The sequence below is a fragment of the Kogia breviceps genome, chromosome 19 (assembly GCF_026419965.1).
Source record: "Kogia breviceps isolate mKogBre1 chromosome 19, mKogBre1 haplotype 1, whole genome shotgun sequence".
Classification (NCBI taxonomy): Eukaryota; Metazoa; Chordata; class Mammalia; order Artiodactyla; family Physeteridae; genus Kogia; species Kogia breviceps.
This window is the reverse complement of record NC_081328.1, coordinates 55,672,340-55,691,400: the sequence shown is the minus strand read 5'-3', so window position 1 is coordinate 55,691,400 and position 19,061 is coordinate 55,672,340. Positions and strand designations below refer to the sequence as shown.

At 41.5% G+C, this 19,061-nt stretch overlaps 1 protein-coding gene across 16 annotated transcripts in view; it reads right to left on the bottom strand.

Moving 5' to 3' along the window:
* ABCA5 (ATP binding cassette subfamily A member 5) overlaps positions 1–16,619 on the bottom strand; it is a 62,729-nt gene extending 46,110 nt beyond the window's left edge. For 3 of the 16 annotated variants that reach the window (XM_067021149.1, XM_067021150.1, XM_067021156.1), the window contains exons 1-4: positions 4,929–5,380; positions 3,661–3,865; positions 1,706–1,867; positions 717–805 (exon numbers count right to left, since the gene is read on the bottom strand). In XM_067021149.1, coding sequence (XP_066877250.1) covers positions 717–805; positions 1,706–1,867; positions 3,661–3,865; positions 4,929–5,030 — 558 coding nt within the window. In that variant the 5' untranslated portion in view covers positions 5,031–5,380. The other 13 variants (XM_067021153.1, XM_067021148.1, XM_059048359.2 and 10 more) reach the window with 13 other exon arrangements.
* Between the last annotated feature and the right edge of the window lie 2,442 nt (positions 16,620–19,061).

Sequence of the window (19,061 nt, the reverse complement as noted above, 5' to 3'; positions counted from 1 at the left end):
CAGGTCTCCTATTCAAGGTCCCCTGTTCATTTCTGCTAAAATGTGAAACACTGGATCAGGTCTAAGCATGTGTTTAGAGCGTAAATGCAACACTTATATGCAATCTTGGTGGCAGTACAGTAGTAAAATACAGAACTGGGAGCCCAAAAGTGATAGTATGAATTAGCTTTGCCACTAATTAACTGAGTTTTGGGAAGTCACTTATAACTGTCCTGTGCTTCAGGTGCACATATAAAATGCAGACAATAACAGCACCCTTTAACATAGGGGTGATAAAGATTAAATGGGTTGATCTTAGTACATAACTTAGAAATAATGTTTGGCAAACAAGTGATAAATGTTTGTTAAATAAGAAATAAAATCTACCACTGTGATTAAGATAAAGATACCTTCTTTAAACTAAATTAATCTTATTCAAGGGAAAAAGTCTGCAAATGTAGACCTTTCATAAATATTATCTACAGTCAGCATAGATACGATAATACTGGTATACAGGATGCTGAATCACATGCTTAGAAACCATCAAGTAAGGTGGGTTTCAAAAAACTGAAGTCAGAAAATATGACTTCTCCCTTATCTTTCGCCATAAAGGAGTTGTATTAAGTTATGTATTTTGTAGATTTGACAGCAGTCAAAGGAAATCCTATGGTAAAGACTTAGGGGATGATCGGTAAAATACGACTTAACTCTATTTTTCTTCCTTTTTTCACATTTACCTGTATAATGGCAGTATCTATCGAGGCCTGTAGAACTGTGAACCCTGAGGACCAGTACTGAACAGCCTCACATGATTCTGAACAGCCAGCTGTGGAGAAAACAATGTGAGACGTAAGATTCTGCAACATACAAGTGTTCTCTTTAAAGGCGGCACACATGGGGTTACCAAAGGAATATAATTAATCAGTCTCTACAGGACCAAAGAAAATAAGCAATGGCCCTCCAAAGGCAAACAAAATCTATCACGTTCCTTATTGTTTACTTCAAATTTTTGAAATTAAAGAGTTACATGTGTTAGGATACTGAATCATAAATGAATACAAATGGAAAGAAAGAAATTAATGGTAAACATAGTTATTCAAAATAAATCAGTTTTCTGTTTTAAGGCAAGCCATTCTACAATGACTTATCAGCTTTAAAGATCTTCCAGATGCAAGGGCAAGTCCAGGTGAACAGCACAGAAAAAATGAAAAATTCTACAAGGGCTTTGCGGAATCAAGTCACAAATACAGTACTTAACAGTGACTTTAATATTAGCCAATAAATGTTTGTGGTTGCTAATTATCTTTTCAGAGGTTTAGGCATTGGAGGCTGTTTTCCATGTTTCCAACATAAAACTAATAAAGTTTATTGGTGGAAGACCTTGAGATTTTAAAGGTATGTGCCATACCACATATGAAAACAATTACATGGAGAAAAGGACAGACCTAGAATGTCATATAATTCAAGATAAAAGTTTGCTTTGTTACTGTAAACAATATAAATGTATTAAAATTAAAGTGGATATTATACAAATTATACTTCATATGATATATATAGATGTAGATAGATAAATATACACATTTTTATGCTACAGTTGACAGTCTTCTTATCTGAATAACTATTATTTAAAATGCCAACGGCGGACACCATCAAATTTTGCATATGAGCTAAGAGCGGCAAAAATGGGAATTTAATTCATTTTCATTGATTATTTAGGGCCATTTACCTCTTGAATCCATATAAACAGAAGATACTGGAATCATATCAGGAAAAAAACGGAGTTCATAGGACATGAAGTCTTTGAAAACCACACCTACAAAGTTGCTGGACTTAGAAAGACTGGCTGCTAGCAATTCTTTTTCACTTGTATATTCTTCGGTAATTATGACTATAAAATATTATAACAATTTAGTTAGCTTACAAATTTGAATAGTTTATTGTAATACAATACACCAAATTTAACATTATATTTGATGAATGTAATATTTTATAAGCACTTGTGTGATGCTCTAACTTCTTAGAAAATGAATACAGCTCTTCTAAAAAAAACCGAAAAAATGAATATTAAAATAGTGCAATTTTACAGACACCATTTCTTAGCTGTCATTTGATTACATAAATTATGTATGTGTCATGTAACACATAAGTTATTAACATAATAAAATCATCTACTTTATATGCAATACATGTAGTCCACTTATCTATGTCAAAGTAAAACCATACAAATAACTCCTTGATAAATGAGTGGATATTTTATTTTCAAATATTCCTTCTTATAAAGAAAATTCCATAATCCTTCCTCAGAAACTAAATATGTATTTTCGTAACTATGACACTCTCTTCTTTGACTAAAACTTGCCACTTAAACCCAAACTGCTTGTTCCTTTCTTAGAAGATACATGGAAAAAATACTGTAATCATCATTCAGCTCTTTTCACATTAATAATCTACATTTTTAAACATTTTCTTGAAGTTTGATTTACAAGCAAGCAGTCTTCACTACAGGAGGTTCAGAACATGTCATAAAATGGGAAAAAAACCGTAGGATCAGTACTTAACTTTACTACTTATTAGCTGTGTGAGAACAGGTAAGCAATTTAACTCCCTGAACTTTAGTATCCTCACCCACAGTACCTAGCTGATCACAAGGGGTTGTTAATATCAAATGTAGTTACAGACATGAAAATGCTTTGTAAATTATAAAGTATTACTTAAATGTTAATTCTCATGATTTTCCAGACCTTGAAGGTGTACATGGAACTCCAGGATTGATCTGAAGAAAGAGGGTGTTAATTCAACATCCTACTAGTTAAGTTACCATGTATGTATGTACAATCTCATGTTCAGAGTTCTGCCATTAAAAAGACAGAACTTAAAAAAAAATCTACAAACATTTCTACTATTCTGGCATCTAAGTTAATACACACTGACTTGGATTTCTTTAGCGTATATACTTTTGTCCTACTCAGAATTACCAATGAATTTCATTCTCAACATTTCTGATGAGTTCTTCTTAGCTGACATGCTAAATTCTTATGGCTAGCATGCTGCTTATGCTTAATATGATAAACCAACAAATGTATTCTATACTAGGAAGATAAAAATATTAAAGAGTAATACACCAAAAAGAAACTACTGGGGAAAAAACTATTTGGCTCATGGTTGTATAAACATCTTCCATTAAGTGACACATTATCCAATAATGTGTGACACACACTAGAAGTCAATTACAACTAACAATCCTATATGATGGAAGATAACAGGTTATTTTCTTATTTTCTACAATTCAGCATTTCATTAAATCAGTCATCCTGGCATCAGCATTACTGTCTTTACCATGTAGTTCTAGTTTCTCAATAGTTATGTGAGTCAGAATCAAAACGAAATATTCCTTCAAATCTTTTATACTATACAAATATGCTTATTTTATAAATGGTCTATGAATTAAATATAAAATATTAAAACATAAAATATGCTTCCTATTACCAAGACTACACATTAAAGTTTCACAAGAATCAAAAGGCAGCAGAACTAAATGATGTTAGTATTTCTATAAAACTATGTTTTGGTGAAAGGACATATATCTAAATGTTAAGAATGGTATTTACTCAATAAAGCAAACAGTAAAATACTGAAGAGGCTTCCTGCCAGCGACAGAATACACATGTAAGCTCACAATACCGTTAGGAAGGTGATCAGTAGAAACCTTCTGCATGATGTCTCTTGTAATATTAGTCACTGGTGTAAATCCAAGAATTACGTTAGAGAGGATAGATTTGTCCATGGGGCTAAGTTCCATGTCAGGCACTTCTTCATATTTCTTATTTGGATGCATCATGCTAATTAATATTAACCAAAATAAAAAAAATAGTGGAAAAAGAATTTCCTATAATAAAGGAAACAAACAAAATGATTACAAAGTGTAACAATGGCAGCAAAAATCATCAAGATTTCTATAAATATAACTAATACTAACAAAAAACATGAGGAACTTGGGTCTCCTTTCTTAAGTACAAAAAATAAAAGCAATTCTATCCTAAAAGAAATACTGTGCTGAACCTAACCCAACAGCATATGAATTTTTCCTTTACATTCAATTTTACTAAAATATTTAAAAATTCAAGTCACCATAATACATTTAAATGACATAAAAGCTAACATTTAAACATCTTACATTACTAATATAAAATATAATAATAAATTTACTCATACATGACTTTATTTAAAGTAACTTACCAAACATCTGTAATAGGGATCACCATAAAAAAGTCTTTATTCAAGTGTGAATTAAAACTCATGCTTTAATTACAGCTAGGTTTCTACTACTAAAATTATACTCAATTATCTTCAGTAGTCAACTTTAACAGGGATGAACTCTTTATTGTTTCATCTTGCTGTTTAATTGTTCTGCTGGAGAAGATCAACAATACCATTCCACCCTTTAAAATCACTATTAACTGGTTAGCCAGAGTTCTTACTTTCTTTCACCTTTCAAAGTAAGGTATGCTACATAAATAAATAATAAAGTAATGCATGCTTGTGGGAACAAATATGTGACATAATTTTAGTAATTGTGGGCAATTCAATCCAGAGTCCAAAAAGATGGCCGGCCATAAGGAATAAACTGTGGAATAATGTTCCGTGAAGTTATCTGCAGAATTTATTTTTCATTCCATGAAATGGGAAATGCATGCCTCAAGGTTCAAAATCAAGCACTGATATTAGAAATTAACTAAATTTAGACATCGTTATTAAAATTTTTGACATTCAGAAAACATGGGATAATTTAGGTATTTTTCTGAGGCCAACACAAGTTTTTACAAGCAAATTAAAGGAACCTAAGAATATAAAATGATAAAAATGTATCCAGCAAAACAAACCATCTTTTAAAGATGGAACATATTAATGCAAAATAAACTGCAATAAGACATAACGGTCATTTAACTTACCTGAACACTACTTTTTTTAGTCCTGCATTTAACTAGGTAATTCTTCAGTAGGAGTGTTCTGGTCTGTCTCCAAACTCCAACTTCCCTAATTGCAGTAGCCATGTTTTCTGGATTAGTTTACTAAAGAAAGGAGATTGGAAAAAAAGAAACTGGAACCACACAGTCAAGTATATGCCATTTCTAATGTCAAAGACAGACAGATGTTTCAGCCTCAGGCTAGACAGTTCAGCATACTCCACGCTGTCTCTCCTACCCGGACGGAATGCATGCAACGGCAACGTGAAGATTCTGAAAAGTAAACAGTAGCATGTGAGACAAGGGGGAACCGGAATTCCACTCCTTCTCTTCCAGTGTCCTCTAAACTGAACGCGCTGGAAGCAGGCGCTGGGACACAGAGAAAGCTCCGGAGGAAGCTCTCTAGTTCTAGCTCGGTGGGGAACAGAAGTCTGCTCACAGAGAACGGGGAAACACCCAGTCTTGTATTCTTTTCTACGTTCTCCTGTGCCCTTGTCCCCAGGCAACCCCGTTTACAGCAGTGTCAGACTGCAGTGATGCAAGCTGAACCCAGCCAAACTCTCTCCTCTGAGTGGAGCTTCTTCCACAAGGGTCGGGGGACAAAGCCCGCCTCCTTCTGCTCTGCCGCCTTCCAGCCACAGGGCCCTGAATGCGGCACAAGCAGTCGCCGAAGTGTGTGGCTCAGCGGGGCAGGAAAACCCTAGCTCGGCGGCTGGAAGATGGAAAAGAGGAGCCACAGGGAATCAAAAAGTAGCAGGGAGAGCAAATGAAAAGAGGAGTTCAGGGAAGCAACGCAACGAAGTCGTTTATTAGCTCCAGGACTAACACCCAATCTGGGTAAACGTGGATCTAATCCTACTCTGTGCACCAAACACTTGAGGAACTGAATTCACAGACAGACCACTGCCCAGACCCAGATGGGTCACTGGACAGCACACAAGGACAGATCCAAACTGCACTGCAAAGGCTTCTGAAAACTAAACCGAAATTAGAACAACAGTTCAGAGGATGTGGGCAGAAACTGAAGAGCTGAACCTAACCAGGTGGACAGCAAGCTAAAAGAAGACATCAATGCTCTTTACGGGACGAAAACAAAACCTGCAGTCTCACACAACCCAAAATGACTCCGGTAATGAAGCATGTGAAAAATGTCAACTCTACCCACAGGTGCCACTGCCAAGATGACACAGATTTTGAAATTATCTGACAAAAACTTTAAAGCAGCTGTTTAAAAAGTGCTCCAGCAAACAATGGCAAGAAAATATTCATTTCATTCTTGAAAACAATGAAAGTGTCAGCAAAGAAACAAGATATCAAGCAGCACCAAATAGTAATTTTAGAACAGGAAAACACAGCAACAAATAAACCAAATCCATAGAATGGGTTCAAAAACAGAATGGAGACAACAGAAAATTGGTCAGTAAACTTGATAGATCCAGAGAAGCTACTCAATCTGAACAAAAGGGAGAAAAGAGGTTTTGTTGTTGTTGTTGTTTCTTTAACAATTAACAGTGCCTCAGAGAACTGTGAGACGATAACCAATGGTCTAAATTCAAACGGCCAGAGACCCAGAAAGAGAGAAGTGTGTTAATGCTGCAAAACATATTTACAGAATTACTGGCTGAAAACTTCCCAGATCTGACCAGAGATGAAACACCTAAGAGTTTCAAGAAGCTTGATGAAACCCAAACAGGATAAATCAAAGGAAACCCACACTCAAACACACCGAGATTAAACTGCTAAAACTTAAAGACAGTGAAAAATCTTGAAAGCAGCCAGAGAATAACCACTGCATCACCTACAGGAATACTGCCTTGAATGAGAGCAAATTTCTCATAAGAAACTCCGTGGCTAAACTGGGTCCTCATACACTGCTGGCGGGACTGCAAAGTGGTTTAGCTGCTGAGGAAAACAGTTTGGCAGTTCCCCCAAAGTTAAACAGAGTTCCTACACGATCCCGCTATTCCACGGGAACTCAAACAAGTGCACGTTCATGCAGGGTCATAACTGCCAAGACGCAGAAACAGCCCAAATGCCTACCAACAGACGAAGGGAAAAACAAACTGTGGTGTATACACACAACGATTTACTATTGACCATAAAGAGGAATGCAGTACTGACACATGCTACAACATGGGTGAACCTGCAAAACATTACACTAAGTGAAGGAAGCCAGACACAAAAGGTCAAATAGGATTCCATTTGTATGAAATTTCCAGAATACATAAATCCACAGAAATGGAATGCAGACTGGTAGTTGCCAGAGGAGAAGGGGAGAAAGTGCTTAACGAGCACAGGGTTTCACTTTGGAGTGACGGAAACAAATTTCACCTCAGTATACTTTTTGAGCTATATGACCTCAATCACTGCATCACAGGCGCAGGAGCCCTCTTCCAGGCTGAGCTGACCCTCTGGAGCCCCTTGGGCCCCTTCTGCGAGTGGACCTCTGATGGAGCCACGTCTCAGGGCTTCGAAGGTTATACGCAAGCAGAAGCCAGCCTGGCCGGGCCCCCGCGTGCACGCTCCGCGGTCCCTACTCCAGTTGGCCCGGCCCCGTCACCTAAAAAGGTATCGAGAGGGCAGCTTGGAGGAGACACCAAAAAAGTCCCGCTAAGCCTTCTGCAGAGAGACACTTGTTCTTTGTTTTATATAAAAACCTATTTGATGGCAGCCACTGGTGTGACCCCCTCTACAACAACAGTCTGTTCCAAGCTGGCTGACCGTCTCCACCTGGACAAAAAAGCAGGCAACTTTTTAGAGGCAGCTTGTCTTACCCCCCAAAAGGCAATATACATAATTAAAGTTTGGATCAAATAAACATCCTCTTTATATGCACAGAAGAGAGTTTTTTCTTAAATTTAACGATGAAATTTAGACACTTTCATTCCCTCTGCACGTTTTTCCATTTTCTCAATTTTCCCATCAATATGTGCTCCTTATATGGTGGGGGGAAAGTAATTACACAATTAGACATACTGTAAAAATATTAAATGAGTAAATTAAAAAGAGCAAAATTGTGGCAGCCAAGAAAGGAGGACACACTCAAAATAAGTTCTTCCAACAGCCTCATTCCTGTTATATCAGATCCTGCAATGAGTTGGTGATCATCTCTAGGCCGATGAAAGAAAGGAAGAAGGGAAGGAGGGAAGGAGGGCAGGAGGGAGGGTGGAAGGTAGAGAGAGGCAAACCGATCACACTCGTTCGAGGATGATTTACTACAAAACATAGAAACACGAACCAATTTAACAGCAAGAACATTCTCAAGTTATCTGCCAAAACACATTGATTTAGTGGGAGCCACTGAATTATTCATTCAAATTGAACGCTGCATGCTTGATGCCTCAGTTTTAGAAAACAGGCCCCGGCTAAAGCAGCTGATGGACTCACAGTACTCTTCCTTTCTTTGAGAACTGCTCCCTGAACTCAGGGCTGAGTCTTTAACAGCCTTGCCTGAAGCCCACGAACCTGTGCGCACACCCCGCCATCCCACCGGACACACCACGACTACCATCACCACGACCACCTCTGACCGGCAGCATTTACGTTTTCTCCGGGCAGAGTGGGATTTTTTTTTTTTTTTTTTTTTTTTTTTTTTTTTTTTTTTTTTTTGTGGTACGCGGGCCTCTCACTGTTGTGGCCTCTCCCGTTGCGGAGCACAGGCTCCGAACGCGCAGGCCCAGCGGCCATGGCTCACGGGCTTAGTCGCTCCGCGGCATGTGGGATCCTCCCGGACCGGGGCACGAACCCGTGTCTCCTGCATCGGCAGGCGGATTCTCAACCACTGCGCGACCAGGGAAGCCCCAGAGTGGGATTTTTAACTAAGAGACCCAGAGACTGGGACTCATGGAAACAGTTACATTAACAGAAGCATTTAAGAAAGTTCATACATTCTCGGTACTAAGCTTTCCCCTAAGGTTTGATACCTACTGTGCCCCAAACCTGACTCTTCCTCCTTGGACTATGTGAAATGCCCTATTATCTCTATCCAGTATATTTTATTTTCACTTAAGCCGACCAGATCAGTTTCTATTTCTCGCATCAAAGAACTCAACCAGTGTGACAGTATTATGTGTTCTTCACTCCATGGTTAGAAAACTCCAAAGGATAACAGCGGTTTTCGAAGTGAACTGTGTCAGGAACAAAGGGAAATGTTAAAGACCCACATGCCTCCCTGCCTACTAAGCGTACAATTCCACTGACGCTAACGGGAGTGAGAGTGCAGGGCCCGATGAAAAGTGGAGAACCACTGATGTAGTTTTTAAAGTAGCTTCAAAGTAATATTAACAGGGAAATGTCTCTGCAGAAGATGACATACAGTGACTAATCAAAGGAACCACTTCAGTGTCGATTCAGCCTCAGTTTTGTTGGCCTTTCTTCCAAAGCACAAAATCCCTTCTGAAGCAAAAGGTGTTTTCATGCTGCTTTCCTTTTGCCCCTGAGCCCTATTTTAGGTAGATTTTTCTTCCTCATCATTTTTCCTCAGCCAGAATGTCTTCTGTCTCAGCGCAGAAGGAATTCAGGGAGAGGCACAGTGAGAGGGGAGGAAGAGTCAGTTAGTACTGGACGCTGGTGAGACATACAAGCCCACAGGCGAGGGAGTGCCGCCCTGAGAACTCAGTGGGCTACATTGTTATAAGCAAAGGAAAAGTGGGGAGGTGGGGAAAGACCACCTTCTTTCTCATTCTTCAAGTCTTCCGCTATTAACTCCTCCTACATGGTGGGCGGGGGAGTTTTTGACTCCATATGGCCCAACCGGGATTGTCATGGCGCTATGGAAATGAGCAAAACGGCGGTACTGTTACACGTACTATGATATTGTAAATTATTTCAGGTTTTGGTATAATGTCACCTTTCCCCGATATCTCTGCTCTTAGTGCACGCAGACATGTAAGCCCCTTCTCAAGGGTCATTAACTTGCCGACTTCCCTGGGCAGGAGGTGGGTCTCATGCCACCATTGTTTTATTGTTTGGGGGCATGTCTCGTGCTTCCGCTGCTTGGTTCTGGTGCTAAGCAAGCCTGCTTTCTCGAGTGATTGTTAACTTACAGGGTCTCCCATACTTTTTCTTTCTTTACGATCCCCTAGTGGGATTAACTATTTAATTACCTACTTTGTCCCCCTACTCTGTCCCTGTCAGAATGACCAAAAGAATAAATACACATAAAGCTGAAAATGGTGCCTGGAACATGGCAAGTAATTACACATGTTGATCACTACTGTCTATAAAAGTAGTATAACTAATATCCTCTAGGGATATCATACTCATGAAACAAGGACAAAGCAATTAAGAGAAAGCTGCTAGAGAATTTGGAAATGGAACAGACAGATAGAAAATTCTTGCTAGCGGGGGTGATGCTAAATCGGTGAGTTAGAATGAAGACTGAGTCAAGGAAATTCCCCCAGAATGGATGGCCAAAGGACAAAGGGAGGAAAATGATGACCAGAAAGTATGAACTCTGTTTTGAAGTATATAGATGAATCAGTGTTATGACTCACCTTCTTATATTCATAAGCTCCAGTCTAATCATGTGAAAAATGCTAAGTTTCAATAACCTTGAACTTCCATCTACTCAAATTATTAAAACAAAACATCTTAAAGAAGAAAAATCAATTCACTGCTTGTTTTCTTCAAGAAAGTAAACACCCGGTTTGGGTGTTTGAAAACTAAAATGGAACATTCTTAACATCGATTCTTCATTAACTTTTATTTTAATGTTCACCTAACCAGTAACTTCAAAGCTGTAGACAGGTTTTTATAAACTGACAACAATGAACCTATCTGCTCACTGGGCACCCACAACCCACAGAGTCTAAGCAGGTGCAATTTGCAAAGGGCCGTGGGGAATAAACCAGGCGAGGATGGCTCTGCATCACGATGTGAAGCACTAGTTACTGTAAAAGGCTCCTTGCAAACCACAGGTGCTGAGGGAAATACTGTGCTGCGTCTTCAAGTGCTGAGATCACAGTGTCTCTGAGAATTAATGTTTGTCCTTTGGGAGGAGACAGAAGGAAAAAGAAAAGAGGGGAGCCTGCACCTCCCACTGGTGGGGTGATCATAAAGTCCCCTCTGCTCCCCCCACTCCACACGGCTTTGCAGGGTAGGGAGGGGGGATTTGGGATGGAGGAAGGATATGGGAAGGCAGTGCTTTCTATACTGAAGACCTCTGCCGAAGATAAAGAGACAGTGTCTGAGCTGAAACCAAGCCCTATGGGTGGGGCAGTGAGGTTTCCTGAAAGAAAGGTGAAATCCACCCCGCAGAGGTGACATGAAAGTGGCTCTTCTGACTCAAGTGCACAGCTGAAAACGGGGCTGCAAAGTTAGAAACGAGGCACGGCCAGCAAGGGGACATCTGTAAAAAGTTTAACTTGTCCTGTGCCTTTTCCTGGACCAAAAGAAAACCCATATTTAGCATAAAGCTCTAAATTTCCTCTTTGTACACTGTAATTCCCCTTAATTGTCCCAAACGTTATAGCCTTATGTGGTGAGATTCAAAAGGACAAAAGGAAAAGGCAGAAAAGGATGCTTGGCCTGCCCCTCATTTAACATGGGCTGTAAGTGGGAAGAGAATCAACATCCAGGAGGAGTTTACTCACAAGTAGCAGATTTCACACAAGCCCAGGGCATTGTAAATAGAGAGGACCAGACAACCGTAAAAAAGCAGCTTTTTGAGTAGACAACACATGTAAGACCTCCTTTGCAACGTATATTAGAAGATGACCCTTGAAAGCACAAGTTAACAACTTAAGTACAATAAAATTTCTAATGGCATATTTTTAACAAATCGTTACTCTGGAAAACTTGTAATACTTGATACAGTTCCAAAGTCTTACCAAGGCAGTACCTTTAAAACTCTTTAACAAAGCCAATTCTTAACCGCTCAAGAACTATGACAAAGACATAGAAATAAGGGTACAAAACTATTTTTAAGAATCTTTAAAGTTTCTTTCCATTGCTCCACAGCATATCTGGCAAATCTGTTAAGTCTGTTATAGAGCTTTAAATAATAATTAGTCTTATACACCTAGTATCACTGAAGGTTTACTTAAATATTTAACTTTCTGCTGGAGGAAGGAGGGCACGAAAGGTGCTCACTGAACGGAGAAAGCACCCTGAGACTGAAAAACAAAATGAGGCAGGCAGCTCCACGTCATCAATGGATCAGTTTAGGGTAACTTACTCACAGGGTGGGCTCAGGATCGGGGGCCAACGACCTGCATGCAGCTGCACTCCATACCCGCGGGGGCCACCGGGACAACTTTAGAGTTAACCTAGGGTGTGGAGGCAGGTGCTTGGAAACGGGATGTGGACTCCTAAGTCAAAATTCGTGAATGGGTAACTAGTCTTGTGGGTGCCGGAAATATACATCATCATTGTTTGGGGACTAATGGAGCATAGAGGCCACCTGACCCTAATGATTGTTAAAACAGTTTCTATTAACTGCAAAGCCTTGACAACAGAGAAGTGACTTACTGCACAGTTCAGTCCTGGGTAGGGTGGGCGAAAGGACAGGATAAACTGTAAGAGCCCAGGATGGCGTCAGTAATGCTAACAGCCATACATCCATACTTTTCCTAGATAAAAATAATTCACATTAAATCTAAAAAATTGCAAGAAAACTGAAAGCCCACTAAACCCCATCTTCCTTTTCTAATGCATTAATAGCTGACTTAAAGACTAAATTTACATAACCCAAAATTCAGTATCAGAAATTCACTACTGTATTAAAGAAACACTGATTACTACATTACATGTGCTATGAAATATATTTCACCTTTCTCAAAGCAGTAAAAATGTGCATGACCTTTAGAAATAACTGTCAGAAAAGATTATCTAGAATGTATCAATTTTAGCTCTGAGAGGAACAAATTAAGATTATACCCTATAAAACAAAGGAACTGAGCCATCCGAATGTTTGCAGCAATCCTGGCAAAAGATGTGGTCAGTCACCTTAGCAAGTTTGAAAAGATTCTTGGAAAGGATCTTAGCTGAAAGTGTTCCCAACAGACGACTATTAGAGGTGACTTCTGATCCACCCAAGCAGAGATGATTATTATTCCTTTGTTCCAATAAACAAACTGTAATTGCAGTTACCATACTGTGTCATTTGTTTACATCTTAATCTTGAACTTGACCATGAAATCCCTGACAAAAAAGACTGCCTTCTTTATCTTTGCTTCTCTACCACCCATGGTAATACTAAAACCGGTATCATCTTACCGCAAGTTCCTTTATCCAGATTTGCTGAGAGACTTTATAGATCAAAGGTCTGTAACGGAGGCCGAGGGGGTTAAATCCAGCCCACAGCCTGTTTTGTACAGCCCAGTAGTTAGGAATGTTTTTCACATTTTTTAAATGGGGGGAAAAAAATCAAAGAATAACAGTATTTCGTGACATGTAAAAATTATAGGAAACTCAAATCTCGAGTCTAGAAATAAAGTGTTCTTGGAGCAGAGCCATGCTCAGTTGTTTCTGTGCTGCCTGGGACTGCTTTGTGCTACAATGGCAGAGTTCAGTAATCAAGACAGAGACCATGTGGTCCACAACATCTAAAACATTTACCCTCTGGCTCTTCACAGAAAAAGCTTGCTGACCACCTTACAGACAAAAGGAGGAAGAAAGAAGAAAAGTGGCATACTCATTAAACATTTCCTGAGGGATTTATGCACCAAACTGTTTTTTTAAAAAAAACAAAACAGAGTTAGACACTGTTACTGACTTTGCAGACAGATAAAATCTAATATAATGTGATAAGTGCAGCTGGGGGAAAGAGGCTGGGAAAGAGTGGAATGCAAATTCCAGGCAGGGAAAAAGAATGGAAGAACTAGACTCCCCAGAGGGGCTTGACTTGTGTAAAGAACAGGGAAACCTGCAATGAGGCAGAGGCTCCGGCAAAGTGAACTGGGGCAAAAAGGGCAGGTGTACCCGCTAGATGACACTGTTAGGACAGGCCCTGGAAACAGGTTGTCAAATGCCTTGTATGCAAAATTAGACTAGACATCTTTATTTTGTGTACCCATACTTCCTTGACTGCACTTTTCATACCTAAGAATAACTGTTTAATTGCCTGGCAATCCCATATTTCACGAGTCCTTTCACTCTCCTATTAACCTCCAAGCCCCCAAAGCTTCCACCCACAGCATCGTCCTCAAATGATGACCTTGATCCCCACTTCACTGAGAAACTGAAGCCATCAGGAGAAATTTCCAAAACGTTCCACTACCCCTTCTATCCACCTACCTATAGCCGCATCAGAGGTAATGTTATACATTTCAACAAGGTGCCATTTCGGCCTAAACCGAGGATTTTGTTTCCACTAGAATTCTGAGAGATAAAAGCTAAATGGCATCTGGTATCAACGATACCTTTAAGATTTATTTTTTAGAAGAAGAGGTTAAGAACATCTTTGGCAGACGACTTGAAAGAAGTTCCTGCCCAGCTACACACATCACTGGCTTCTCAATTAATAAAACAAAAGCACTATCGGGACTTCCCTGGTGGTGCAGTGGTTAAGAATCCACCTCCCAATGCAGGGGATGCGGGTTCAATCCCTGGTCAGGGAACTAGATCCCACATGCATGCCACAACTAAGAGTTTGCATGTCACAACTAAGGAGCATGTGTGCCGCAACTAAAGGAGCTAGTGAGCTGCAACTAAGGAGCCCGCCTACCTCAACTAAGACCTGGCACAACCAGAAATAAATTAAAAGGAAAAAAAAGGCACTATTAAAATCAAACCTTTTACAGGAATTCTATGGTGGTCCATTGGTTAGGACTCAGCACTCTCACTGCCAAGGGCCAGGTTCAATCCCTGGTCGGAGAACTAAGATCTCACAAGCAGTGCAGCACAGTCAAAAAAAGAAATCAAGCCTTTTAACTTAACAGGGAATAAATTATAAATGTTCTCTTCTTCTCTAGTGTTTTAAAATGTACTGAAGGTAGTATAATAATAAAAGAAAATAATAACTGTCAGTATGATTTAACCTAAATTTTATGACAGTATTTCTTGCTGAATGGGAAAATAATGCAACGGTACCCACGTGACAAGTTATCCAATATCTTTTCTTATATATAACAGGTTCCTAAAAACTTGTGCTCAAAACTATTCTAGGCCGATTAACTCACAAACTAGCAAAGATTCCAATTTATGAGAATACTACGAAATTCTTTTATGCAATCATCTTCTCAAGCTCAAGGGCAGAAATTACAAATCGTATTCATCTTGGCATTCTTGGCACATAGCTTAGCATCTAGAATATAAAAGACACTCAGATAAACCTGTAACGTATTAATAAACTCGCTTTGACCCTGAATGCAAGATTTCCCTATACTGAATCCTGTTTGAAGGAAAATACACTTAAACAGCACATATTCCAAGATGAATGCCTTACTAGTTAGATTTTAATCCAAATACCCCCAAGAGCCCTACCTGTCCTAATAATGTACTCTTGTACGGAGTCTTCCCTAAAAATATGTAACATCGCTTTCTGGATAGAAGCAAAATATCATCAAGGACGAGAATTTAGAGTCTGGCATCCCTGGGTTGGAAGCTCAGCCCTTTTTAGTTGGGACCGAAATAAGTGACTTAACTTTTTTGGGAAGCGTTTTCCACATCTGCCCAATAGAGTAAGACCCCTCCGACCTCCAAAGGATGCTGGCAAGACTGAATGAGATAATACTGAACCTGGCTCACGGTTCGGAGTCCAACATACACTCCTTTTCTCCCCTTCTGTTCCTGCACAACGTCCTCGATGGAAAGTAAACGTGACTGCCCTTATTCTTTCAGACTTATTAATTTAGAAACGTCTGTCCAAGCCTTGGGAGCCCTGGAGCAACCCTCCTGCAGCTATTAGCGCCGGCAGCCTCCCGAGCTTCCGCGTCTGCTGTAGTATCAATACTTCCACGCCTGGAGCCTTGCGTTTCAGGAACCAGGGCATTTCCCCCCAAACCGTGCCCCGAGCTCTGCGCATCTCTCCCGAACTCCTCCTATCGCGCGGAGTGAGCAGCAGCCCGAAGCTCCCAAGGGAACCCCCGCTCGGGGCCAGGTGTTCAGAGGGAAATTTCCTTCCCACCATCTCCGCCCTCCGCAACGGCGCCCTGAGGATGGAGACCACCCCGGCCAACAGAAGGCGGGGGTCCCGCGGCGACCCCGACATCCGCGCCCCGACACCCCGGGGGCGAACAGCATCCTCCTCCACAGGACGCGCCGCAACCGCGCTCCCCCCGACCTCGGGGACCCTCCTGCCCCCACAGCCGCCGGCTCGGCCCCCTCCGAGCCCCGCTGTACTCCGCGCCCCAGAACCCCCGGCCGCACCCACCGTCCCTCCCCCGCCGGCCGCCCCTCCTCGACCCCTCACCCCCTCCCAGGGGTGAAGCCACCCCGGCGGGCCTCACACCCTGCAGCCCTGGGCGACCGCGTCACCTCAGGGCCGGGCCGCAGCGCCGACCGGCCGGGACGCGCGGTATCTGCGCGGACCACAGCTCGGAACAGTGTCCGAGAGGGTGCCCGCGCGCGCGCGCCCCCGACGCCACTGGACAGCGAGGGGAGGGGAGGGGAGGGGAGGGGCGGAGAGGGGAGGGCGCGGCGCCGGAAGTCGCGCTCCGCCCCGCGCAGGACGCACCTGAGGGCGGGGCACCCCGAGGACGCAGACCGCGGACGGGCGCGCTCCCGCCGCTCGGCCCCGCGCATCCCGGCGCAGGCGCGGCGAGCGACCCTGGGGGCGGGGCTGCTAGGGGCGGGGCTATAAAGGACGGGGCTTTACGGGACGGGGCGAGCGGGCGCACCACGGCCTGGGACCCCTGGGTCTCCCTGGCCGCCCGTCTCTGCAGCGCGGCCTCGTGGCTCAGTCCCGGGGCCCCCGGCGCCTCGGATCTGCCTCCTTCGTGGGACCTCGCTCTGCTCCCCCCGGGACACAGGCAGAAACAACGGGCTTGGAGTCAGGGACTCCGATTTGAGTCCAAACTCTGCCGTATCCTGGCATGTGACCTTGGTCCGCCGCCCCATCCTTATCTGCCTCTGAGTCATACCCACTAAGAATCCTTTCTTCTCTGCCTCTGGGCTTTTGAGCGGTCCCCTCTCAGGTCTGCATTCCGCAGCCCCTTCTCTTTCCGCCGCCCCGTGTGGGGTGCAGTGTCCTCGTGCCATCAGACCCTGACCTAGGACATGTGGACATTAAGGGTGCTTTAGATTCCAAAGTGCCCTCCTGAGAGTCTGGGATGTGGCAGATCCTGAATCTTCCAAATGGCCTGAGACACACCGCGTCTGTGGGAGATTCTATACCGCACTTATTTTTGCTAAAAATGTAAACTGGTGTTTTGAGTTTTATTGCCCAAAGTGACCTAAATGGTGGTCAGAGTTATTGCAAAGGAAGAAAAGCTAACAGCAGATTTTTCCTCTCCAGATTTCTGTATGGTCATATTTCTTTGCAGTTTTTTTACTCTTGGGGAATTTATTTTAAGACCTTAAAAATGCCGTTGATCCTGTATACATTGTGGTTTTTTTTTTACTTGTCTTAGTTGTTCTGCTTCTTAAATTTAAACCAAATCTCTCCAACAGTCACTCTAAGTTCTACCAAAAAAAAAAAAAAAAAAACAAGGAAACGTGTTATTTCTCCTACTGAATATGGATTAAATAGGAAATTCAAAGAGCTTTAGCGGAATCCATGATGATTAAAAATCTGGCAGTGAGAGTCACGGGAAGGGAGACAGAATGTTCTCGGAATTACATCAGAAAACTGAAGAAGGCAAGTAGTGAAAACTATACATGATGTATTTTTTTCTCTTTTGGAATATCTAAGACATTTTAGTTACAAGTTCAGAAGAATGCATTCTTAATGGCCTAGGATTTGTGGGCACGTAAATAAATGGAGGTCAAAAATAAATATACCTGTGAAAATGTGTTACTGAAATATACATTCACCGCAGTTCCTCCGATTGTACTTCTCACTAGTTGCCTCAAGTGCTTTAACTTCAGAAGTCTATGCATCATTTCTACCACTATTCTAGACACTTGTTTCCAGAGTTTCTTATTCTTGCAAAAATGTTCTCTGTCATTCAGTCTGCCTCTACTTCTCCTCTTGCTTCGGGATAACATGACCAAAACCAAAACCAACTCATCACCCCAGACAAAATGATCTCACTTTCCTCTCAACTGCACACATGCTACCATCTTGTTCACATCATTTTACTTATATACTCTCTTCAATCATATTGTAAGGAGTCTGAGATTAAGAGCTTTTTCTTATACCAATTTAAATTTCCAGGTCTTGTGCATCATAATGGTGTACAGTAAATGCTGTGGATAACACTGCCGATGAGAAAACACACGTACAACGGTATGTAAACGCTGTCATTATTATCCCCCCAAAAGGTCACCATGCACTGAACAAAATCTACCTAATAAAAGAAAGATATTAAATTCTTCTTATGGATGGAGGACAAAGGTATGAAAATATGGTTTGTGGAATCGTATAACAGAGAGAATACTAAATAGGACCTTTTTAATAAAAAGACTGCTGCAAAGTGATGAACTGGCCATGACATGTTTTACTGTATCTTTGAGCCAGCTACTTAGCAGACTGCATGTACCTTGTGAACAATTTAGCCACATAATCTCGATCTAAATTTCCATAGTTACCAGGTCCCGGTACTAAATAAGCAGCTGCAGGAAAGATGTTCCTTTCCAAGCTTCTGTATCTTTGGAAAAAGCAAACAAGCTATACTGCTTGGTTGTCATGGTGGCAACCCAAATCCCCATATCCAGTTAGTAGAGCCCTAGACAAATAAATCACATGGGAATACAGAGACCACAGAAGTCATAGATTGAGATGTAACAAGTTGCCTAGTTGAACAAAATAAACGAGGACGCACCAGAATTTTCACAGTATTTAACGCAGAGAAAGAGAATTTGTCTTGCTTGCTACTCTAAACGCCAACCTACATCCTAACCTCCTGCTGGCGAACAATGGATTCTATTTGTGTTGCTTTTTTACTTCCTAGAGACCAAAGCCTTACTTCATGGCTTTCTGATGCTATTTTATCCAAAATTAAGAGCAAAATTGCTAAGTTGTTAGGGCATGGCTTTTCTGCAGCCAAATCAGTACATTATTTTGCATGATTATCA